Here is a 27,644-nt window from a genome sequence, read left to right on the forward strand (position 1 = left end):
GCTATGGCGGAAAACAGAGACCAAATACGGGGAGGATAATTGAAAGGAAATTGAGCTATTCAAACGTCATGTGGCAATAGTTGTGGCTATTACATGAACATGAGCATCAACGTCATTATCATCATCGTCATCAACAACATCATTATCGGCATTAGCATCGGCATCAACATCATTAGCACTGGCAGTAATGGAAACGGAGTAGAGAATCGACAGGGATATTGTTGTTGCCCTGGTAATTTGTAGATTAAACAGCAAAAAGGAAACAAATGAAAAATTCATTTATTGGCCAAGTAAGTGGGCCACCAAACAAACCACTTCACTCTCTCACCCCCCTAGATAGACAACTGCTAACGGAATATGATTGCAATGATGATAAGATACCGATGCCATATTTACCGTTAGCGCTATTTTGTTAATGGTGTTGGCCATTTCTATTTTTTTTTTTTTTGTTTTCTGTCTATTGCCCTCTAGGCCTCGCAAATAAATTAACACCACTGCCGAAAACTATGAAACAGGGTATTTTCTCTGCTATTTCCCTCTCCCCTTCCCCCCGCTGTAGCTTGTTGTTTCACAAATTAGGCTAATGGCATCTAATAGAATTATGTTGAGGCTTAGGCTGAAACAACTGCAAATGAATACAATTGAAATTAATTGCCGACCATTAATGCCTATTGTGCCTCGAAGGTGTACTTTTAATTTCATTAAGGGTATTTAGATATGCATGGAAATACGTACACACCTACATTTGTGATTGCGTGTGTGTTTTTCTTTAAGATATTTTATGGCAATAAATTTAAAATGAAATTGAGATTTGAATGAAATAAACATATTTTATGCATGATTGAATTGCATTTTATTGTCCTAATTGATGAATTGTTCTTCAATTTTTAATTATAATATAAAGCTAAAGTTAATACTTAACAAGTCTGCAAAGAATATAGTATATGTGATACCAACTACAACACAACAATATCTTGAAACCCCCTTATGTCCAAATCCATTTTAAAAGATTGCATTTTTAGCTTTTGACAGGGGGAAAAACTGCAACAAAATCAAACGCCATGTCTTTTAAATTTATTGCATGAAAGCAAAAAATGTCTGAAATAGCATAAAATTTTAGAATAAGTTTAGTTTCGTTCGAATTGGTCACCTTTGACACGAATTATTGCCTTCAAACGACCATCGACTGTTATGGCGGCCCACACCATCACCATGGCCGGCGCTTGAGTTCTGGTGGCCAACCGAAGGTGAACATTTTTAACTGACCTCTTTGGCAAGTAAACACGATCATTTTGTTTGTTAACAAACTACCGCACAACAAATTTTCTCTCATCGGAGAAAACCGATGCAACTCTTTAGCTCTTTTGAGTCTATTTTCTTTCTGTTGCGGTGTAAGTTATTGTACATTTTATACCCTCCACCATAGTACGGAGGGTATATTAAGTTTGTCACACCTCGGAATATATATTTTAGACCCCACAAAGTATATATATTCTAGATCAGCATACAATTATATGTCGATTTAGTGATGTCCCTCTGTCCGTCTGTGGAAATCACTCTAGCTTCCGAACGAACTAAAGTAGATTGAAAAAACTTTACTCAAATGTATGTTATATCTGCAGGACTTTTGGTATTGAATATGGGACATGTAAGTCCACGTTTTGGTATAGCCCCATATAACGGTACTTCCCGATATTCGGTATTTTGATGATTTTAGCGACATTATTCACCGGAATTGTTTCAAATTTGGTATTTGAAGTTCGTAATGGATACTACAGCTTAAGACATAAAATTGTCTTTGCAAGTCCACGTCTTCACATAGCCTCCATATAACGGTACCTCCCGATATTCGGTGCTTTTATTTTAGCGACATTATTCACCGATTTTTTTCAAGTTTCGCAATTGAATATTGTAATGGCTTATGACAAAAGTTATCTATGCAGGTTCATGACGTCGTAGAGACCTTAATATAACAGCTACAATCGGTATTTTTAAGATTTTAACAGAATTATAAACGAATTTTTTTGTTTTTAAGAATTGCCCAATTCGTTCCAAATGGTGGAGGGTATTCAAAGTTCGGCCCGGTCGAATATACTGAAAGCAAAAAATGTCAGAAATAGCATCAAATTTTAGAATAAGTTTATATTTGTTCGAATTGGTCACATTTGTCACGAATTATGGCCTTCAAACGGCCTATGAAACCGTCCCACGCTGCCCGAATTTTGCTCTGCGGTATTTTGGCCCATTCCCGGCGAAGCGCTTGCTTGAGGTAATCGGCACTTTTGTATTTTTTAGTGCCAACCTTGCTCTCCAAAATACTCCAGACACAAAAGTCCAACGGATTGGTATTCCGAGATTTTGTTGGCCATTGTGCGCTGGAAATGAAGCGAGGAACCTCATTTAGTAAACATTCTAGGGTGGCGCGTGCTGAGTGCGATGGTGCTGAATCCTGTTGGAATGTCTAATGTCTGCGGCCAAAATGTTTGCGTGCCCAAGTCTTTAAAACACCCTCCAGAATATTTTCACGATAATATTCGGCATTTATTCTGATGCCACGGCCGATTAGCGGAGAGCAGCCTTCGGCTGTTATGGCGGCCCACACCATCACCGTGGCCGATGGTGCAAGTAAACAGGATCATTTTGTTTGTTTACAAACTGTTGAACAACGAATGTTTTCTCATCGGAGAAAACCAAATTCGGCTGTTCACCACTTTCGGCCAAGCGAAGCAACTCTTTAGCTCTTTTGAGTCTATTTTCTTTCTGCTGCGGTTTAAGTTCTTTCACTTTTTGGAATTTAAATGGCTTTACTCTGAGCTCATTTTTCAATATTTGCCGAATGGAATATTGCGATATGTTCAGCTCACGAGCCATTTATCGGACGCTGCGACGCGGATTTCGATCAAGTCGCTTCTTTACTTTTCGAACCATTTCTGCTGATGTTGCTGTTTTTCCGTCCATTTCCTTGACGTCGGGCTACGCTACCAGTATCACCGGAACGAGCGATGGTACGAGACACAAAAGATTTATTCACATTTGCTAGAGTGCTCTAACGATTGCCACTTGTGGTTTTCCAGCCAAAAATAAAGAAATCACACTATCACGCTTGAATTCCATCACGAATAACTTTTTTCTGGAACATTCTCACCAAATTGCTTTTGTACGCTTGAAAACAATATAATGAGCTGTCACTGGAATAATTTTAACAGCTGTCGGACGAGTGGCTTAGAAATGACTGCAGTCTGAAGTTGGTTGCAGTTTTTTCATCTCACCCTGTAAAGCAAGCATCCGATCATTTATTTCAAAAATGTAATTTTCGTTGAATACCCAAATAACTCTCCAAATTATAAGATTTTAATCTTTTAAAAACCCTCCTCCACCAAAGTGACTTAATAATTAAACCTGGATGAGCTTCCACAAGAGCGCAATGATGTCAGTAAAAGCACTTCACAATTATGAAAATTGACACAAGTTTTCAACATTACGCTAGCAGCCCTCGGAGATTTTCGACACCATTTTATTATTCAAATAGTTTAATTTGGTTTACAAATGTCAAGAGTGTTATGACTGTAATGTAAATATTCCAATTACCCTTTGGTAATGTGAAATGCACAAATTTAAAAGCTGACATCAATTCGATGTCCTACAGATTCCAGCTGAGCGCCCACACACCCACACAACCTCCCTTCCACTCACCCACTCACCCACACAACTTCAATATGTATTTTATAAATTATATAAGCGAATATAATTTCTAGTTTGTCTTGCCGCTGGTGTTGGTGGTGCAGGTGGTGGTGGCAGGATAACTAACTATAAAAATAAATAGAGAATCATGGCAGAAACACACACATACAAACGCTTGCCCAAATAAACTATTATCAAATGTTACCCCTGGCAACCTTTACCTGAATTACTGTTGCAGTCTTACTTCGGCGAGTTGTGCAACTCGGTCTCCATGGACCAAACGACGGCCACAGCGACGCGGACGACGATGACTCTGAGTAACTTGACTAACTGCTGCATTACCGTAAGCCACAGTTAAAGAGATACGAAGCGAGATATGCATTTTCAATCATCCGCCGAGCAGAACCAACTCTCCCTCATCCTCTGTGCCTTTATAGTTATTGCTGCGTAAATCCCCTGCAGCAATGCAATGCCACAGAACCACCACAACATAATGCAATCCAGCCTGGCGAGAACCAAGCCTGCCACGATGGCTCGGCCCAATTTTGCCATGATGTTAAATAGAAATGATAATGTCTGGCGTTGTGATGCTCGTTCGTTCGCTCGCTCGCTCCTTAGTTCATTCGTCGTAGTTCGTGTATCTCTGTTGCACTAACCACCTGACACAATTCATTGTACATGACATATAAACGCATACAAATGCAACGGCCAGGACCATATTGGTCGTAATGCAACTAAGAGCAAAGGCAAACATTTACAAAAACAAATGTAGGAGCGTGCATAAATATGCCAGAGGCAGTGGAACCTTATCGTAGATGATAAATAGATCGTATATTCCCCGTTGAGATTTGAATAGGACTTGCACATTAATGTTGGGAATGTACAACATTTTAAGGATTAGATTGAATTCCAATAGCTTTTATTTATTTGCATCCTGATTTTGAAATTTTACTAGCTGAAATACCAAACTGAGTGGCAAGGTCCATAAAGCGAACTTCCAAAAGTTTTCAATTAACCTCGAAAATGGAACCAGAAAAATATAAACTAATAATTTTGAATGAAATATTTGCATTTATTTCACCTCTAGATCCGTTGGAAAATTATTACAAAAAGGTCAGTTCTAAGATATAGCCCTCATATAGAAATAAAACATAACTTCAAATTGTTATATACCCTCCAGTGTCAGCATCAAATTCTGAGTCCATTAGCAATGTCCGTCTGTCTGATGTAAACACGTTATCTCCTAACGAATTGTCATAGAAGACCATATTTGGTATTTTGATGATTTAAGTCCAAAGAAATTGTTTGAAAGTCGATATTTAAAGTTCGCAATGACAGAACTGTGCTACTATTGCCATACAGGATGTATGTCAGGAGCAAAAATGGACAACTGTTAAAAAATCCAAAAAAGCTTCATATAAAACCCATTGAGTGTTCAGTTTGGTCTGTGGTAATATTTAAGAGGTCACATAAGAGTATTGAACCTCAATTCCTTGTACCTGTCCTATAGGATCAAAACGTTTGACATGAAAATATATTTGCATACTTTTTCTGGTACCTTTTCAAAAACGATACAACTGCCTCAATAATCATACGTCTCTCAAAGAATAATAAATTGTATACATTAATATTAGGCAGAGGGTATATCTGTCGACATACCGACTGAAACTTTCTCATTACTTCTATAGCAAACGTATTGAAATAACAAGTAAAAAAGCTGTAACGAAGGCGTGATCCTGCACGGACAATTTTCTGTCTATTACCAACTTAAAATGTCAAATTTAGAACGTTTCCGGTGAATAACATTGCTTTAATAACCGAAATACCGAAAATAGGGAGGTACCATTATATGGGGGCTATGCCAAAACGTGGACCTTCATGGCCCATTTTCAATACCCAAAGTCCTGCAGAAATAATATTGATTTGGGTAAAATTGTATCAATCTACTTGATTTCGTTCGGAAGCTAGAGTGATTTCCACAGACGTACGGATATCGCTAAATCGACATAGATTTTTATGCTGATCAAGAATGTATGTACCTTGTGGGGTCTAAAATGTATATTTCGAGGTGTTACAAACGGAATGACAATTTTAATATACCTTTCACACTATAATGGAGGATATGAAAAGAAAGAGAAATTTTGTCAAATTATTGAAAGTGGTGGGCGTTAAATGCCAGAATTTGGAAAAATGTGCAACTGTAGTAAATTTATGGAGAAAGAAATAAATCTTTCTCGGAAATTACAACAGCCAATATATTCCTGGTTATTACGCTCTCAGCCATATTACTACAAAGGGTATATACAGGGTGAGATGAATAAACTGCAACCAAATTCAGATTGCTGTCATTTCTAAGCCACTTTTTCGACAGCTGTTAAAATTATTCCAGTGACAGCTCATTACATTATTTACAAACGTACAAAAGCATTTTGTTGAGAATTTTCCAGAAAAAAAGTTATTCGTGATGGAATTCAAGCGTGATAGTGTGATTTCTTTATATTTGGCTGGAAAACCACAAGTGGCTATCGTTAGAGCACTCCATTCCTTCGCTCGTTACCGTGATACTGATAGCGTAGCCCGACGTTAAGAAAGTGAACGGAAGAAAACAGCAACATCAACAGAAATGGTTCGAAAAATAAAGAAGCGACTTGATCGAATCCCGCGTCGCAGTGGCCGAAAAATGGTTCGAGAGCTGAACATATCGTAATATTCCATTCGACAAATATTGAAAAATGAGCTCGGGGTAAAGCCATTGAAATTCCAAAAATTGCAAGAACTTTCACCGCAACAGAAAGAAAATAGACTCAAAGAAGCTAAAGGATTACTTCGCTTGGCCGAAAGTGGTGAACTGTCGAATTTGGTTTTCTCCGATGAGAAAACATTCGTTGTCCAGCAGTTTGTAAAGAAACAAAATGACCGTGTTTACTTGCCAAAGAGGTCAGCTGAAATGTGCACCGTCGGTTGGCGATCAGAACTCAAGCTCCAACCATGGTGATGGTGTGGGCCGCAATTACAGCCGATGGTCGCTCATATTAATCGACCGTGGCATCAAAATAAATGCCGAATAATATCGCGAAAATATTCTGGATGTATTAAAGCCTTGGACACGCATACATTTTGGCCACAGACCTTGGACATTCCAACAGGACTCAGCGCCACCAGAGAATGGTTACAAAATGAGGTTTCTCGCTTCATTTCCAGCGCACAATGGCCACCAAAATCTCCGGATACCAATCCGTTGGACTATTGTGTTTGGAGTATTTTGACACTAAGACACTAAAAAATACCAAAGTGTCAAAGTGGCCGTGAATGGCCCAAGATACCGCAAAACAACATTCGGGCAGCGTGTGACGGTTTCATTGGCCGTTTGAAGGCCATAATTCGCGCCAAAGGCGACAAATTTGAAAAAATCTTAAGTTACTCTAAAATTTGATTCTATGTCTGACATTTTTTTTTCATTCAATAAAATTAAAAAAAAAAAAGGAAAAAATTATGGCGTTTGACTTTGTTGCTGTTTTTTTATCTCAACTTGTAAAACGGACTTAGCCCTTCAAAAGTGATAAGTGTTTAGATTTGTGTTTGTTGTTATGTTGTTTGTCTTCAAGAAAAGTGTTCACATTCTCCTGAAGACAAAACTAAAATTCGTTATTTTGACGAGACTAAAAAATTCCTAAAAATCCACTCAAATTTACAAATTCCCATTCCTTAGGTTCCACTTTCGTAGACTGAAATATATTCACAACGACATTTGTATTTTCCAGGTCGCTGCTTAACATGCCGCCTGTGTCGCTACTGCAACGGCTTTTGCATTCTTGGCCAGATAACGGTCTATGAATAGTTAGCTACGCATTCTAGTTGGCCAGATAGCGTTATTTTGCTGTGGCATGTTCATTGGTCGCTTTCCATATTGAACAGTGATGCGAGGAGAGAAAAGGGAGTTTATGTTTTTCAACAATTGAAAAATCAATATATTATTGAAAATTTTAAACCTGAAAACAGCTGAGGATACAGGTGTCAGTTCCTGAACAGTTTTTCTGGCTTTCCATTTCACTACAAATATAAGATCAACAATCTACTACTTTGAGAGAGAGATACCCAGAATATTTGATTTAATATTCAAAGAATCAGATACTTGTCAAGACCGTTAGTCTAATTGATATTCACTCAAAATTTACTTCAAATTTTAAAGCTTATTTCCTCGAATTTTACCATTCTAAAAATATAAACTCATGATGTAGGCGTAATTTCCTCCCTTCCGTACCACTGTGCATTTGTGTGGAATTTATGAAACAGTAGGCATTGCACCAGGAAGATGTTTAGCAATGGTACTTTGCTTATTTTACGCCAAGCAAAAAAAAACAACCGAGCCTTGTCAGATGGTGTCTCACCTTTGGTGCATACATTAGGCGCATAATTACTTTCATGAACAGATGTTAGGTGGGGAGTGGGTTATGCTGGTTATACCCAAGGAGGAAAATAGTTTATTGGATTTTAAGAAGAATTTAAATATAAAATAAATTCTATATTTAATAAAAATTACTACATCTGTGTACAGTAAAACAATAAATTTTCTCACAAGGCCATGGGAGCTCTAAGTGTGCCAATATAAATAGTTTTATGGCCCATATAAATTATCGAAATGAAATGGCGCCGCAATACTTTTTGGAAGCACTGCTTCAAAATTCGGCATATACATGAAATGTTTGTTACAATATAGGGCTGGAAATTCGTACTAGAAGGAGATGAAAAATAAATATGGTACCATTTGTATTGGTCATACATATAAAGCTAGCATTTTGAAATTTGAATGAATGGTCAGTGGTGGAGTGTAGCATAGATTTATCAAAGAGCATAGGTAGTACAAATATTACTAAAAGTTACAAATTTGGAGCCATGTCGTTTCTTAAGGATAGCCTGCCATTTCTTGACCTTTTCTGAAAGATTGACATTCAAAGCTGGGAAGTTTGCCTGATATAAGGTAGTTTTTGAACAGCATATTTATGTATACCCATTAGACCAAATGGTACTAGATTTGGTACAATAGGGTTTTGATAAAAGTGGAGTGTTGAAATGTAGTATAAGGTCATGGTAAAAACTTACGGTTGAGATAATGAGACCTGAAAATAAATAGAATAAGTGCTTCAAAAGTGCAAAACTGTATATAATTTGACTAGAATATATTAAAAGAACTATAATTGCGATTTTTTGTGTTAGGATTACTTTGTGTGATTGCAATAGCTATAATCAATATTTTATTGCAGTATTTAAATGCCTGTAAAAAAATGTAAAATTTGCGAAATATTTCTCATTAGATATTACACTCAGAAATTATTCAATGTACACCAAAAAACAGGGTGAGATAAAAAAAAAACTTCAACAAAGTCAAGCGCCATAGCTTTTACAATCCTTTTTTAAATGTTATTGAAGGAAAGCAAAAAACGTCGGAAATAGCATAAAACTTTAGAATAGCTTTAGATTTTTTCGAAATGGTTACGATATGGTTACCTTTGGCCCGAACTACGGCCTTCAAACGGCCAATGAAACCGTCACACACTACCGGAATTTTGCTCTTCAGTATTTTGGCTCATTCCCGGCGAAGCGCTTGCATGAGATGATCGAAACTTTGGTATTTTTTAGTACCAACCTTCCTTTCCAAAAAATCCAGACACAAAAGTCCAACGGATTGGTATCCGGAGATTTTAGTGGGCACTGTGCGCAGGAGAAACCACATTTTGTAACCATTCTTGGTTGGCGCGTGCTGAGTGCGATGGTGCTGAGTCCTGTTGGAATATCCAAGGTCTGCGGCCAAAATGTTTGCGTGCCCAAGGCTTTAATACACCCTCCAGATTTTTTTTGCGATAATATTCGTCGATTAATACGAGCGGAGAACAACCATCGACTGTTATGGCGGCTCACACCATCACCATGGCCGGCGCTTGAGTTCTGGTGGCCAACCAAAAGTGCACATTTCAGCTGACCTCTTTGGCAAGTAAACACGATAATTTCTTTAGTTTACAAACTCCTGGACTGTTTCTCATCGGAGAAAACCAAATTCGGCAGTTCACCACTTTCGGCCAAGCGACTCTTTACTTCTTTTGAGTATATTTTCTTTCCGTTGCGGTGTAAGTGCTTGCACTTTTTGGAATTACAATAGCTTTACCCCGAGCTCATTTTTCAATATTTGCCGAATGGAATATTGCGATATGTTCAGCTCACGGCCACTGCGACGCGGGTTTCGATCAAGTCACTTCTTTACTTTTCGAACCATTTCTGCTGATGTTGCTGTTTTCTTCCGCCCACTTCCTTGGCGTCGCGCTACGCTACCAGTAGCGCGGTAACAAGCGATAGTACGAGACACAAAAAATTTATACACATTTAAATGCTGGAGTGCTCTAACGATAGCCACTTGTGGTTTTCCATCGAAATACAAAGAAATCATACTATCACGCTTGAATTCCATCACGAATAACTTAGTTTCTGGAAAATTCTCACCAAAATGCTTTTGTGCGCTTGTAAACCATATAATAACTATCACTGGAATAGTTTTAACAGCTGTCGGATGAGTGCCTTCAGCATTAAAATGACAGCAGTCTGAAGTTGGTTGCAGTTTTTCATCTCACCCTGCACATTGCTACTTTTGCCCGGTGAACGGAGTCACCTGATTGTAAGTACTGCCCGACTGTATATCTTTTCAATTTGGTTATTGGTTAATTCGATAAAAGATGTTTCGAAAGTTTTGAAAGAAAATGTCAATTCTAAAAAAATTAACAGATCTAAATATCAAACAAAATTTCATTTATGTTTAAGAAATATCAATTCTGCCACTCTTTTTTTTTTTTTTTTTTTTTTTTTTTTGAAGAGATCTGAATTTTAAATATATTTTATGTAGTTTTTATTTATTTATTTCATTTAGTTATTTTTTTCTAATTTTTTTTTTTTTTTTGATGTTTTATTCCATGATTGAAAGAAAACGAAGAAAATATGCATTAAGCATTTTAAAGATTCCAATGTACCACAAACATTAAAGATATCCCCGCACACACACAAACATGCAAAAATTCTGTGTACCATTCGTAACATCACCTTTAGGCATAAAACACAACATTTTATGGATGTTAGCTTGTATATCAGTGCGGTTGCCATAACTTTCAGTTCAAGTGACAAACATAACAATAACAACACAACAACACACACACACACATGAAACAAACAAACAACAATAATATTGTTATAACAACAGCTGATATTGTCTCAATATGTATTGAAATAAGCAACAGCTAAACCAAAAATAAAAAAATATTGCCCATAATAGCTTAAGGACAATCACAGACCATAAATGTATAAACCAACAATGTAACTTTTATACAAATGTATGTATGCATGGATGTATCTCATGCATGTGCAGTAGTGTGTGTATTAACTTGCATGGCATGGCATATGAAATGCGCTTCTATATCACAGCTCAACGTGGTGCATATTAGATGGAATTGCAACGAAATTAGTTAGAATATATATATTGGATTGTCTAAATAAAACACGCAGTCGTGTGTTTTTTAGAATGTATCTATTGTTAGAATGTATCTATTGGATTGTCTAAATAAACCGAAGTCGGATAGTATTTTTAATGGTTTTACATGATTTTTACCCAAGAAGTTCTTGAATAACTCAAGAACCGCGATTTTGTTTTAGCAACATATAGCAATAAAAAATGGAGAATCCATGATTTTTTATTGTGAAATCTATAAAAAAAACTTTTTACAAAAAGCCACGATTCGAGCAGAAAATCTCAACAAATCTTCGAGAAACTTTGGATTTTTATTGGAGGAATAGGTGCTTAAAAATAAAAATATATAATAAAAATAAAGCTCATAAAAAGCATATTTACAAAATCTACGAATAATAAACAGTTTTGGATTTTTATCCGAGGAAATAATAATTGTTAATAAGTACATAATTTTTGTACAACCGTGAATCTCTTAAAAAAAACAGATTTAATAAATCTACGAATAATTAACAGCCGAGATATTCTTGAGAATGATTTAAAAAAATCTACAAAATCCGGGAAGTCGGTGAAATATATTTAAAAAAAAAAAACATGTGCGATAAAATTTTTTAAAAAATTAACGATTTTTATATGCTAAGTCCTTAAAAATCGTATTAAAAATTCACGATTTTGAGCAGAAAATCTAAAAAAATGTTCGAAGAAATCTCGATTTTTTCGAGGAATAGGCCCCTTAAAAATAATTTTTAAAAAAATCCATGGTTTATATACACCTGTGAAACTCTTAAAACTATTTTTACTAAATCTACGAATAATTAACAGCCAGAAATTACATGAAAACTATTTAAAAACCAGTAAAGAAAGGTCAAAAGTCGGGCGGGGCCAGATTTATGATACCTTACCTACTCCACACCACTATGAGTATTTAGTACAGCTCCCGTAACAAAAAAGGTTTATATTGGGAATTTATTTGAATAATATGACTTCGATATGAATTATATTGACAAATATTTATTGGATCAATAGACATACCGGATCGAATTTCGCCAAATAAAAAATCGGTTTCATATAAAATCTATCCAATTTGGGCTGGTATTGGGTATATATGGTGGAGAATAACTGTAAAATCGCATAAAGATATATATGGGGGCTATATCCAAATCTGATCCGATCTCGATAAAATTTGGTAGAGATGTTTTCGAGCTGTTTTTGATGTCTTGTATCAAATATTCTTGTTTTGGAGTGCATATTACGAATGTAAGGGACTTAAAAGCAAATCGGATGAACATTTTTGGTGCACAATAAACCTGCAATCGGATAAAGATATATATGGGTGCTATATCCAAATCTGAACTGATCTTGATGAAAATTTACATTTATTTCTAAGCTGTACCTGATATCTGCATCTGATATCTGAACTAATTTTCAGAAAATTTGATGTACTTATTTCTAGACCGAATTTCGTCGGAGATGCCAAAATTCTGTCCATTTGGGCTGATATTAGCCATTTGGTGTACAATATCTATAAAGATATATGTGGGAGCTATATCTGATGAATGTGATATCTGGTGGCGAAGATTATTGTTGTGGAGTTCATATTACGCATATGAGGGACTTAAAAGCCCAAATCGGATGAAACATATATGTAGGAGCTATAGCTACATCTGAACCGATTTTCACCAAATTTGATGTACTTGCTTCTAGACTAACTGTCGGATGTGCCAAAATTCAGGTAATGTGAATTGATGTTGGCCATTTTTAACCTGAAATCGGTTGAAGATATATATGTGGGCTATACGAAGATGTGGACCTGCATAGACATTTTTCTGTCATAGCTTGCAGTACTTGCGAACTTCAAAAACGAAACTTGAAAAAATTCCGGTGAATAATGTCGCTTAATTCATCAAAACACCGAATATGGTGAAGTATCTTAATTTGGAGCTATACGAAGCAGCAGTTCCATGGAAATTTTTCGTCGTAGGATGTAGTACCCATTATGAACTATAAATACGAAACTTGAAACAATTCCGGTCTATAATGTCACTAAGATCATAAAAATACGAAATATTGATAAGTACCGTTATATGGGGCTATACGAAAACGTGAACCGACATGGCACATTTACGAAATTAACCTGCATAATGGCAAAATACACATGTGTGCAAAATTTCTATCTCAATTCGTTGGAAAGAATGCGTGATTTAAACAGACGGAAATGGATAAATCGTTGATCCAGAATATATATGCTTTGTAGGGTCTATCCTGATTATTTCGAGAAGAATGGTGGAGGGTATAGAAATATTTTAAAAAAATAAAGCCAGGAACATATGAATAAGTTTTTGAAAATATTAAAGAAAAAATGAAACAAATATCAACCCTTGGCAAAGAAGTCTTTAAAGAAAAATTACCAATTTTTGGCCAGGCAGCCTTTAAGAAATATTTTTTGCTAGATTTGATAGCAATATTACTACACTGGATGCATAAGCCATTTCAAATAGTTCCAAGGCATTATTTAGGATTCAAGAGTTTTCAACATTTTAGATGTGTATGCGGGAGGCACAAGAAGGTGATTGCCTGTAATTTTATTCCTTGAAATTTGTAACTTTCGCGGGAGGAGGCCAGAATAAGTGAATCTACATCTTCCATCTCCACAATATTTATAGAAATATTTATAGAAATAATATTTATAATAATATTTAATATTTATAGAAATATTTGTATTTTATGATTATTCAAAATTATTGTAACGATTTTTTTATTTTATTTATTTATTTATTTTTTTTTTTTTTTCAATTTACCGATCATACTTGATCTAAAAATATATTGAGATGTACAAAATTTTGATGAAAATCTATAGTTTTTAACTCTTTACGAGATTGATTATTCAAAATATTGGACTTTTGTGTGAAAGGTGCCGAAAGGTGTTGCACCCTCAGCTTTTTATATTTGTTTTTATTTTAATTTTTGTAGCAGGAGCCACAAGTAGTGGATCTACATTACTAAACTCAATGCGAATTAACTCCGATGTTTCATAAATTAATTTTTCTACAAAGTAACATAGGGCCCAATATTTTATTTCGATGAGAAAGAATTATTAGGAAGAAGGGTAAAAACTCTGCATAGATTATAAAATATAAACAAATTGATTTCCGTTTAGAAATTTACCAAATGTCCATTTGGAGGTCATTTGTAAAATAATTATATAGATGTTTATTTTACAATGTACAAAATAACTTTTTCTTTCACAATACAGTCTAATATATGCAAACAAACACATTGTGGCATTGCATGATAGATGACAGTTTAGTGTTCGAATTGAACACAAATGCCATTGGCTGTTTTGGAAAATAAATATCAATGGTATTCTGTTGCCGTTGTCGAAAGTGGTTTTGTTTCAACTACCCAACCATTACAGCTGGAAATAAATACCTGAAGTATTTGAGTAACCTAAATGGGCAGACTCTCATATAAAATAAAAATCATATCATCAATTGTTAGCAGCCACCGATTGCAAATATAGGTCAATTGTAATTGTGCATTCGTGTTGGTATAATTCTAAATATAAATTCAAACACAGTAATAAGCAGCCCAACCTAATAAATACGAGCACAAATGCCATTTAGACATATAAATATTTATATTCGTTGGAGATTTTATTATTAGTTTCAATTTGTGGGTGGATGACCAAAAGCTTTGTTTCACTTTCAAATTGCACCTGAGACACAAAATATCTGGTTTAATGAATGGTTGTGCACATGTATGTATGTGGCTATGTGGTATTATAGTTTGCCAAATTGTGTGCTTCTTGAGTTCCGAATTGGAATATAAACTAATAATTTGAATGTTTAAATAATACGTTCAGAAAGTTTTATTCAATTAAATAAAACAGATGGCCGATGGGCTATGAAAGAACTTCTAAGGTCTGTTAAAATTATCTAAATTAATATCCTATTAAAGTATTATGTGGAAGTCCATTTTTTAGCACAAACAAAAATTGGTAGTTTGCTATATTTGACGGCCTACTAGTCATTGGCCAACTTTCCTATGGAACACCCTTTCGTATACTTCACAGAGCATTATTCCATTCAAATAAATTATACGCCTCAAATCAAGCTACTGAAGAATAATGTGTTTGCGTGAGACAATTCGAAGGCGTTGATTAAACAATTAGGAAAGAAAAACACGGATTTCAAAAAATATATTGAGAGAAAAATAAGTATTGACTATACTAAAAAGAAATAGCATACTTTTAGGCTTTTGTAAATAAGACATTAAAAACTCAGAGTTTTTTATACCCTCAGCCATATGGCTAGAGAGGATATATATCAATTGATACGGTCAAAACGTGCCTAGTAGGAATAACGGTTTCAGAACCTAGGTCTCTCCGTTTCAGGACATTTGGAGTCGGTCTAGCGATGTCAGTCCGTCCGTCTGTCTGGCTGGCTGGTGTGCACGATAACTCTCGAAGGGAGTATCCGATTTTATCCAAACTTGGCACATCGCAATATTATTATACCCTCAGCCTTATGGCTACGAGGATATATATCATTTGATACGGTAAAAACGTGCATAGTCGAAATAACGGTTTTAGACGCTATGTCTCTTTGAACCAAATCCGTTTCAGAACATTTGGAGTCGATCTAGCGATGTCCGTCCGTCCGTCTGTCTGTCTGGCTGGCTGGTGCGCACGATAACTCTCGAAGGGAGTATCCGATTTGGTCCAAACATGGTACATCGTAATAATTTTTTCAAACTTAGTTCAAGTTCGGAGATGGGCAATATCGATCTACTCCTTCTGGTACCTACTCCAGAAAAGGTCGAAATTTTCGAAATATATATTTTTAGCACAGAAAGTGAAAGAATAATCCGCTTTTGCTCCAACTTTGCAAATCCTAATATTTGGGTCAGTGCTAGGTCAGGTGTGAAAATAGACAATATCGGTTCACTCCATCAAGTACCTCCCCAACAAATGATCAACATTTTGAATAATTACAACTCTCATAAAATGTGATATATGAGTCCGACTGTCTTTAAATTTCACACATCCCAATATTTATATTAACCCAAGGTCTGGTGTTAAGATGGTATACATCGGTCCACTCCTTCTGGTATCTCAACCCCCCCCCCCAAAAAAAAAAAAAAAAAACGAAATTTTCAAGAAAAAAATATTTTCTGCACAGAAAGAGAAGCAAAAATCCGATTTTGCTCCAACTTTGCAAATTCTAATATTTGCCTCGATTCTCGGTCAGGTGCAAAAAAACTCCAGATCTGGTGTGAAGATTGAATATATCGGTCCACCCCTTTTGGTGCCTCTCCACAAAGGTTCAATATTTTGAATAACAAAAACGATAATATAATCCGAAAAAGCATTATCTTCAAATTACAAACATCACAATATTTTTATTAACCCAAGGTCTAGTGTGATGTTGGAATATATTGGTCCACTCCTTCTGGTATCTCCCCCCACAAAGGGTCAAAATTTTGAAAATTCATGAAGCTCATAAAACACGAAATTAACATCCGATTCCATATGTACTTAGCACATCTCAATATTTCAATCAACGCAAGATCTGTTTAAAATATGGTAAAGATCTGACCATTCCTTCTGGTACCTCCCACACAAAGGGTCAAAGTCTTGAATAACAAACATGATCATAAAATGCGAAATAAGCATCAGCTTCTCTTCATATTACACACATCACAGTAGTTTTATTTACTCAAGGCCTAGTGTGATGATGGAATATATCGGTCCACTTCTTCTGGTACCTCCCCCACCAAGGGCCAACATTTTGAATAGTCATGAAAAAAGCGCTTAACGAAAGCGAAATAAGCAACTCTCTTCAAATTTCACACATCCAAATATTGTTTTCTAACGCAGGATCTGTTGTGAAAATGATGTATATCTGCGAGCCCCTTTTGGTACGTAGCCCACAAATAGTCACAATTTTCAATACCTTTATATCTCATAACATGCGAAACAAGTCGTCGTTTTTTAACAACTATATCTAAATATTTATCTTAATTAGAAATCTGATATTAATATTTAATTTATCGAAATTTATGATTTCGAATAAAATTTTATTAATAGTTTAAAAAATTTAAACTATTTTACTTGTTAAAGTTAATTTAAGACAATAGTGGACATTTTGGATCTTTTCCTCTCTTTTTCAGTAAAACTGCAAATTTAAATTTATTTATAAATAATAAGATTTTTTCGAGCTTTAGGCCATTTTCGGATTTATTTTATTGATTACAATAATAGGTTCCCAATATTTCGCAATTATCAAATTGCATCTTCAGGGGCAATCTATTTTAGAAAACATAATTATTAGTATCACAGCATTTTGTTATGGGCACAATTATTTTCCAAAAAAGAGATTTCTTACATTTACATAAAATTGTTAGATTTACTTAACAGCTAATGTAGTTTTTACTACCATTGTCTGGTGTTATTATTGCACTGATTATTTCTACGTATTGCACGATCTCTTCTTTGTCAAGTGTCGATAACAATCAGCTGCATTATCGGTGTCGCTTTTGTAATTGATCTTTTTGTTTGTTGGTATGTTATTTATATACAGCATCTCCAATCTTAACCTTCTGTTGTAGTTGTTCTCCGCCTGTAATACTCGTATTTTGTCAAAGTTTGGTATGTGGTTGTTAAGTTTACAGTGTTCCGCAAGTGCTGTTTTTTGAATATTGTTTTGGTTCCTTAATTTGATGTCTGATTTATGTCCCGATATTCTAGTTTTTAATTTGTTTTTTGTGGTACCAACATATATTTTTCCACATTTTTCGTCTTTTGTTCCATCACATTCAATGCTATATATTACATTGTGTCTCTCACTTAACGGAATTCTACTTTTGGTATTAGTAAATAAACTTTTTAGTGTATTGTTTGTCCGTGTTGCTATTTGCAGTTTATCCTTGTCATATAAATCGGAATTTTGGAATCTCTCAGATAATCCAGGAATATAAATCATTGATTTGTAATATTTTTCTTGAGATTTGTCCTTAGATTTCGGTATATTATAGTCATTTATTAATTTTTCAATTAATAATTTTGGAAAACAGTTTTTGGACAGTATTTTTCGTATTTTGTTTTTATTAGTTTCGTGGAATTTATGGTCGCTAATATTCAATATTCTGTTTATAAGATTTCTACCTGTGTTAATAATCATTTGTTTTGGATGTTTCGAGTGGAAATTTAATATGCGACTCGATGCCGTCGGTTTTTGATACCAGTTCATTTCTATTTTATTGTCCTTTCTCATTACAAGTGTGTCCAGATATGGGATGGAACCATTATGCTCCTTTTCAATGGTAAATTTAATATTTTTGTTGAAATTATTGAAAGTCGTCAATGTTTCTTGTATTGCATTTTCCCCAATAATCATAAATAAATCGTCTACATACTTTGTTAATATCACAGGTTTCGTCTTAAGTTTTTCCATGCAGGTGTCAAGTAGTTTCTCCATCACTATATCAGCTACAATCGGAGAAGCTGGTGAACCCATGGGTAGTCCTTTCTTTTGTTTGTATATTCTGCCCTCATATTTAAAATATCGATTATCTTTAATACAAAACTTTAGAATACTTAAAAATAAGCTCTTTGACATTTTGGTGTATTCCTCAATTTCGTTCCATCTTTTCTCTATTATTTCTAGTCCCAGGTCCACAGGTATACTTGGAAAAAGTGACACAACATCAAATGAGACCATCTGCTCTTCGTCTTTAATCGTCAAGTTTTTAATCTTATCTCTAAATTGCATCGAGTCCCTTACATTGTATTTGGAGTTTTTGGTCAGATTTTTTAGAATATTTACCACATATTTGCATAATTGTATTGAAGGTGAGTTAACCGATGAGCATATAGGTCTCAAGGGGAAATTTTCTTTATGAATTTTGGGTAGTCCGTATAGTCTTGGTGCTATAGCCACGTCAGTTTTCAGACATTTTTTCTCTGCCGTCGATATTATATTGTTTTTAAACAATTCTTCCACGAGTTCCTTGTTTTTCTTGGACAAGTTAGATGTGGGGTCTTTAATTAATCGTTGGTAAGTCATCATGTCACCTAATATCTCATTCATTCTTTGTTGATAATCATCTTTATACATTGCTACTGTCACATTACCCTTATCCGCATTTAAAATTAAAATATTTTTATTTTGTTTCAAAAATGTTTTGCTGTGAGCCACTGTTGTGTTAATAAATTTGTCTCTGTAGCTATCTCTCATTTTGTTTAGATGTGAGTCTAGCATTGTTGTAAATTTGGTTCTCATTATTTCCTGTTGCTCTTTGTCGTTGTTTGTTTGTATGATCAATCAATTATACCATCTCCTTCTTTAAAAATTGAATTTAAATAATACAATCTCATGAAGAAATTGCCCCCGTGGCCACTTAAGCCATTTCATTTTGTTCGTTAATGCAGCGTTTTAAAATATATTTAAAGATGATGTCGTAGCGTTTCGCCGCATAATTTCTTTTTCGGCAAGTGCAAAATGCAATGGCGAAAGGAGAACATGCAACATATGTGCATCCTTATTTCGTTCTCTTTTTGGTCAGTAATTCCATTGCGTTTTTTTCGCTTTTCTCTTACTCGCTGCCAATAACAATTGATATGATTTATGGAGTTTAAACGTTACTTTCGTGTTTATCTTCTTTCTTTCGGCCATATCGAAAGACGAGCGAACACATGAAATGGTTTGAACGCATGTATGTTGTTGCATTATTTCGAAATGTAATTTATGTTATTTTTTGGAAAGTTTAAAGTGTGGCTGGCAAATGTGAAGAGTAGCGTGAAAAGAGTTGGGTTGAAATTTACAAATTAAAGAATAATGGTCAGGAACTTTTGTGAACTAATAATACTGTTACATTAATGTATGTTAATTTGATAAATTATCTGATGAAATACATGCAAAGTACCACGAAGAGATATGTGTTAAAAGCTGGTTTTTAAGCACTACTGCATTTTCTTTTATTTAAGTGTGATTTTACCAATGTACCAATTACATAAAATCACCCTCAAAATAATAAATTTATTCAAAAAGCATTATTTTTGCAAATGTGTCTACTGTAAAACTCTAGGTTTTTGGGTATTATAAACAGCGAATTTTTGTGTTATATTTTCGAGTTTTGGACTACATCGGACACTCACTTCACTTCCTTTCACGTATTTGACTCTTTTGGATAATTTTGAACCTTTCTGGGTAAGGCACCAGTCGAAGGGGGCCAATAAATCCCATTTTGTCACCAGATATATCGATTTTCTGTACCTGACCTAACCACCTGACGAATACCATGATGTGTGAGGTTTCCGTCAGGATACTTGCTTCGATTTTGGTGGTATATTTGATTTCACTACAATACCTTACTCAGACGAAATCGAAAAGTAGAATTTGCAAATCATACCATCCACTATACTAAGGAGGGTATATACAGGGAGAGATGAAAAACAAATGCAACCAACTTCAGACTGCTGTCATTTCTAAGCCACTCGTCCGACAGCCGTTAAAATTATTCCAGTGACAGCTCATTTTATTGTTTAGAAAGAATTTTGCTGTTAATTTTCCAGATGGAATTCAAGCGTGATAGTGTGATTTTTTATATTTGGCTGGAAAACCACAATCTTGTACCATCGCTCGTTACCGTGATACTGGTAGGGGCTACGCTACGCGTCAAGGAAGTGGACGGAAGAAAGCGAAAATATTCTGGAAGCGACAATATTCGCGAAAATATTCTGGAGGGAGAATTTTGCTGTTAATTTTCCAGATGGAATTCAAGCGTGATAGTGTGATTTTTTATATTTGGCTGGAAAACCACAAGGGGCTATCGTTAGAGCACTCCAGCATTTAAATGTGAATAAATCCTCTGTGTCTTGTACCATCGCTCGTTACCGTGATACTGGTAGGGGCTACGCTACGCGTCAAGGAAGTGGACGGAAGAAAGCGAAAATATTCTGGAAGCGACAATATTCGCGAAAATATTCTGGAGGGTGTATTAAAGCAGTCCTTGGACATTCCAACAGGACTCAGCACGCGCCACCCAAGAATGGTTACAAAATGAGGTTCCTCGCTTCATTTCCAGCGCTACCAAAATCTCCGGATACCAATCCGTTTCACTATTGTGTCTGGAGTATTTTGTAAAGCACTAAAAAATAGAAAAAGTGTCGATCTGCTCAATCAAGCGCTTCGCCGGGAATGGATAAAAATACCGCAGATCAACATTGGCCGTGTCAATTCGTGCCAAAGGTAACCAATTCAAATCTTAACTTATTCTAAAATTTGATGCTATTTTTGATTTTTTTGTTTTCATTCAATAAAATTTAAAAATTATGCGGTTTGACTTTGTTGTAGTTTTTTTATCTCACCCTATATATAATCTTGATCAACATAATCACCCTATCTTTCGAAAGAATTGAGATAGAAGGCTAAAATCTTGCACACATGTGTATTTTGCCTGTAGGCAGGTTTAGTTCGTAAATGGGTAATGTCGGTACAGTACCTCTCAATGTGCGTTATTTTGACATTAGCAACTTATTTGCCGAAATTATTTCAAATTTCGTATTGGAAGATCTTAATGGGTACTACAGACTATGACAAAAAATTGCGTATACAGGTTCACGTCTTCGTATAGTCCACATATAACGGTATCACCTTTATTCATATTTCGTATTTTTAGTTCGGAATCGTTGTTACAGTCAATGACAAAAATTACTTATGCAGGTCCTCTCCTTCGTACACCCCCCATATAAGGGTTTTCATTTAGCCGATATTTTTCGACGAAGGGCCGATATTTTGGTGAAGGATATTAAAAGTTCAGCCCGAACCAACAAACGCAGTCCGTCACATAAGTTGATGTAGAGCTTCAAAATTTGTATTTCGTCTAGGATGGTTGGTATTGAAAATGAGACATATCGGTCCACGTTTTTGTACCTCCTGATATTCGGTATTCTGACAATTTTCGCCACATTTTTTCACGGATTTTTCTAAATTCTAAAATTGTTATTTGTAGGTCATTAAGGGTTCTTCATAGCTCCGGTGCCGAAATATTTTATGTATAGGTCCACGTTTTTATGTAGCGCACATATAACGATACCCGCCGATATTCGATATTTTGATAATCCTAGTCGTATTTTAAAAGATTTGGTAGATGACAATCCTTGAAGTTATTTAAGTTTATAGAGGTATGGCCCTCATACAATGGCCTCACTCACCTTATGTTTCTTTTTTTTTAAGTTTAATAGCATTATCCAAACGGTCATACAGGGATTTTTTAGTTTAAAATGGAACACGTTTGAATCCAGATACTTTTATATAAAAATATTATCTTTACCCAAAAATTTTCGGCCTGACCAAACTTAATATTTTTTTTACTTGTACTGTTTGTTTTTCTACTTCCAGGAGTACTCTCGCTCTAATTCGAGCGAATTTCTCTCTTTACTCGAATTCGAGCGGGTTTTTTGGAGGTCTGCTTAATATACCCTCCTAAGCTCGATTAAGAATACAAAAAATGGGAAATCTGTGACATCAAAAATTTGTATTGGTATAAAGTATGAAATTGAGGGTAATTTGCTTAATTTTTAAATTGTTGGCATCCATACAATTTTGAACGATTTATTTGATACTTTTGCAGAATTCCTTAAAAGACAATTACCATAGTAATTATCTAAAAATTCCCAATGATTCCACATTAACTGTTAATGAAAAATCTCAAAACTTAAATCATTATTATTAACAGAAGTGTGCATATTTTTTTCAATCATCCAAGAGAGGATGATGAAGGCGACGATTAACACAATTAAATGTCAATTTTCGTTCTGTTATCAAATTCCGTGAAAAACAATTGAAATTAAAAGCCAAACTATAACGGAAACATCAGATTAGATGATGAAAGTCAGGCAACGCCGAATGGAATCGATAGTGGGGCGGCAGGTAAAAGCTGAATGACAAGAAACTGAATGACGCCCACTGATAGTACGGCAGCGGGGGGAATCTAGTAAAAGAGTTTTGCCAATAAAAATCACAAAATCGCACAGTCAAGTTAACTAGTCAACCCACAAGTTAGATAAGTCAGCCAAATCTATAATTTGGGTTATTTTGGTGTTGTTTTTGTTCTATTTTGTGGCTGAGTTGACATTGGATTCATAAAAAAGTTATAAAAATAAGTGTCGAAAAGAATGCCAAAACAGTTGGTCTTTTGAAACGTCTTAAATAACAATTGATTGCCGTTACGGTACGCAGAACGGACGTCTAAACAATGATTAAAGGTGTGTGTCTGTGTGTGTATGTGTGTGTGAAATAAAAATGACTAAAAAGTGGAACTGTTAATTACCCCTCAAAATTCTCTTTGGATTTTTAGTTACTCTGCTTTTGGGCAGCCTCCTGGTCTTGACTGCAGCTGCAGCAGTTGTCAGACTTAACGAACGCAACGTGATCGAGGGTTGTAAATCGGAAACTGAATTATGGGGCTCTGAGGATGGTACCAAATACTATTTCTGTCTCGGCAACAATATGGCCTTTGAGCAGAGCTGTGATCCCGGTACATTCTTTGTGAAAAATGCCACCGTCTCTGGATGTGTTCCCGTGGATTTAGTGGACGACAATTGCATTTATCATACGGAGCCACCATCGTGTTTGGGCGCCAGTGTTACCCAGCCTCAACCCCATGAAGATCCCACAAAATTCTATTTGTGTCCCGCCAGTGGAGCTGAACCCATTGTCTTGACCTGCACGGAAAACAAGGCTTTTGTTAGTCAAGATGGATATTTGGGTTGTTTCGAATGGTCCCAGTGGCGTCGTATTCGTGGTTGTGTTGATGATGCGTGATTTAAAAAAAGGCTCAATTAAATGAAAAAAATAATAAATGAATAATAAATATAATCCTACTGTTTTTTTATGTGGAATAATAAAAAATTAGGTTGTAGTATTTTAAACGTAATTCGAAAAAAAAAATTAAAATCTATTTTCCCAATTCAATAAAATTTTGAATGTTTATAGAATTGAAAAATAAAACCTGTACAAATGTAGATGATGATAAAATTTGTTATCGTATGATTATTAAAAAAATATTTTTAAAAAAATATGTTTCGAAAATTTCAATTACGAATTAAAAATCTACAAAACATTAAAAACTTAATTTTAAAAATTAAGAATATTCCATTGCTTTGTCACAACTTTTCATCCTCCTTTCAAAAAACACCTCTATTACAAATGGCTTTATAAACGTACACATTTTGCGATTGTTTTTAGTTATTGTCCAAAATACTTATCTTTCCGAAAAAAAAACAATGTCGTCTAGTTTTGACAGCTCTACTCAAAAAAACATTCCGCCACGATTAGGTGTTTTGTTTTTCGATAGAGTCGAAGTGTAGATAATCGTTTCTTACATTCAATTGATATGAATTGTTATTTGATTTTCCAATGCCTCTGTACGTTTTTTTTTTTTTTTTTGTATGTGCCATAATTTCAACTGACATTGACGCTCGGCGCCACACAATGGGAAATGTCAGGTACATAATGGGTACACTATTCAAGAACAAAACATATTGAATTTAAGAAAAAAACAAGTTAAAAAGTATCAGTCGGGTTTTCCGGCAGATGTATACCCTCAGCCTATGTTCGATTATTTAACTATATTCGGACTTGTGTTATGATTACTCAAATTGTTGACCATCTATGAATGGACCAAAATTGTCAATTTCGTATCGGAACAAAATAAATACCACATAAATACTGCGACATGCCAAGTTTGGACTATATTGGTTACTTTCTTCACTTTATATGAAATCTTTCAAAATTTTAAGAACATTTTAAAATGTGCGTGATGTACCAATAAACCGAAGTATTCCATTTTTATACTTCATCTAATACAAATAAAAATACTAATATGGGCAAAATTACAAAAAAAATTGAACATTTATATCTAATTTTATGCAAAATCTCAAATTCCTATAAATTTCATATTCATATCAGGTTTCAGGTTGAGAGAAATATTTAGGCATAGGAAGTTTTAAAGAATCACTGACTTGTTTCGCAAGTAACGACAAATAAAAGCAATAAAACTTGTATAAAAAATCCTTTATGGGTGAGATACCAGATGGGCTTCGCAGAAATATACCTTTTATTTCGCTTTCTTTGATCGGCTTGTTTATCAAAAGCTTTAACAATATGTGGGGAAGTGCCAGAAAAAATGATGCGATCTCTACCATGTATATAAAAGATCTTGCGTTGATGGAAATATTGAGATGTATTAAGTCTTAATGGAATCGGATGTTAATTTCGCGTTTTATAAGCATCATGGATATTTAAAATGCTGACCCTTTGTGGAGGAGGTACTTGATGGAGTGAACCGATATTATCCATTTTGCACCTGACCGAGAACTGATGCAAATATTAGGATTAGCAAAGTTGGAGCAAAATCGGATTATCGCTTCTCTTTCTGTGCACATTTTTTTTTTTTTTTTTTTTTTTTTTTTTTTTTTTTTTTGAAAATGCCCATCTCCAAACTCTATCTAAGTTTGGCAAAAATATTACGATGTACCAAATTTTGGACGAAATCGGATACTCCCTTCAAAAGTTATCGTGAGCAGCAGCCAGCCAGACAGACGGAGGGACAGCGCTAGATCGACTCCAAATGACGTGAAGCGGATTTGGCCCAAGTAGACATAGTTTCTTAAACCGTTTTTTCGTCCGGGAACTTAATATTTTATCACTTCAACGTTTGAAATAACCTTGCAAAACTTCCAAATATCCAAATAAAATTTCAAATATCCAACTTGGAAATAATTCCCTTGAGAAATGGCAATTTTCTGTCATAGGAAATAGTTCCCATTGTGTACCCCAAATTTTAAATTTCAATGATTCCGGTTAAAAATTTAGTAAAAGTTGGTACTTTTCGTACAATTACGACACAACCACCATCCAATCCATTAGGTACCATTTAGTACTTCTCGTACAAGTATAAGACGCGTTTCCAAACCACCGCCAAACCATAAAAACAGACACCATATGTCATCAAATTCCAGAATTGAATCTCTATGTCTGCACACAATACGAAATGTAGTAGCATTCAGTACTTTATGCACAATTATGGTAGATATTGGCGAAACCGCCCCTATATATCCATTTATTTCCAAATTAATTTTTACACCAAATGTCAAGATTTTTGCTGTATCCGTTCACATAATACCAAAATGAACGATATTTAGTGATTTTTAGTAGTCTTAGTACACTTCTAGTCCATAGTTCCAAAAACCCAGATATATTTGGTCCGTGTCCACCAACATTGTCCCACATGCAAAATTTTAAGATTCTAGTCTGTCGATCACTAATTTTTAATCTTCTTTAGAAGACTAGAGCAAAGGCCCGAATACAAATGATACTGCCGAAGTCGCACCTCAACTAACTTGACATAAATATCATCATTTTCCACCATAACAGATACACCCATCGATTTTAACGAGATATTTGATTTTTTGAAAGTGTTGTCATGTACGGGGAGATACAGGCACCAATATTATGTTCTTCAAAGTTTGAACAAATGCGAAATGCGCTTCGTAATTTCTTATATTTTACCACCTGGTACAAGTGGTCCTAGTTAAGTCAGGATGTGCAAAGTTTGGACAAAATCGGATTCTCGTTTGAAGAGCTATCGTGTGCGTTAGCTAACCATACAAACAGATATTTTGGACGATGAAATAAAAATTTTGTTGATGAAATATACATCTGTTGAGTGATTGAATTGATGAACACTGATATGTAGAACGACTTGGGTCTTCGATAATTTAATTGTAGCTTATAAAATTTTGGTTGGATTAATGAAACATTTATAGTAAAACTGAAAATACTGTAATTGTAAATTTTAATATAATAAATTGTTCAATTCTTAGCAATTGTGTCACAGGTCCTTGCATACAAAAAAAAAATCATTTTAGTTTAAAATGTAGTTCTAATATATGTTTCGCTGATCTTGCCATAGATGCCCTTCGGATAAAATGCGAAATAAACGAGTATATAGAATTCTTAAATATACTCTAAAAAATGACAAATTTATAGAACTTCTGTAATATTTAAGTGGCAAATTGTTTATAATGGTACTTTAGTTAACGTCGACATTTTGTGTTCAGATTTATAGCCCCTCTACAAAATAAAATTCAAGTGTCTCAACAACATTTTGAAATTAAATTATCTTAAGTATAATTATAGTTAAAGATTATTTAGGAAATATTTTGCACATTGGACAAGCTATAACATCATTGCAGTTCCCCTTATCGGCAAAATTCGTTCACATTTGTTTTATTTTAAATATTCTCTGGAAAATTAAAGTTTACAAAAAAATAAGGTCAAACCTTTACTTTTAGATTTTTGTCCGATTATCCAACATTTGAGGGTGATTACCGATTATGAAGTCGAAAGAAAGTCAAACCATTTAGCAAGTGAAAGATATATGCCTTCAGCTTATA

At 34.8% G+C, this 27,644-nt stretch overlaps 1 protein-coding gene across 1 annotated transcript; it reads left to right on the forward strand.

The window, feature by feature from the left end:
* The first annotated feature begins 23,293 nt into the window (after positions 1–23,293).
* LOC101887851 (uncharacterized) lies at positions 23,294–24,063 on the forward strand. The gene is made up of 2 exons (XM_005185651.4): positions 23,294–23,450; positions 23,543–24,063. The coding sequence occupies exons 1-2, from the start codon at positions 23,441–23,443 to the stop codon at positions 24,007–24,009; spliced, it is 477 nt and encodes a 158-aa protein (XP_005185708.1). The 5' UTR covers positions 23,294–23,440; the 3' UTR covers positions 24,010–24,063.
* Positions 24,064–27,644: the final 3,581 nt, after the last annotated feature.

The sequence above is a fragment of the Musca domestica genome, unplaced genomic scaffold, assembly GCF_030504385.1.
Source record: "Musca domestica strain aabys unplaced genomic scaffold, Musca_domestica.polishedcontigs.V.1.1 1, whole genome shotgun sequence".
In the NCBI taxonomy this organism is placed as follows: Eukaryota; Metazoa; Arthropoda; class Insecta; order Diptera; family Muscidae; genus Musca; species Musca domestica.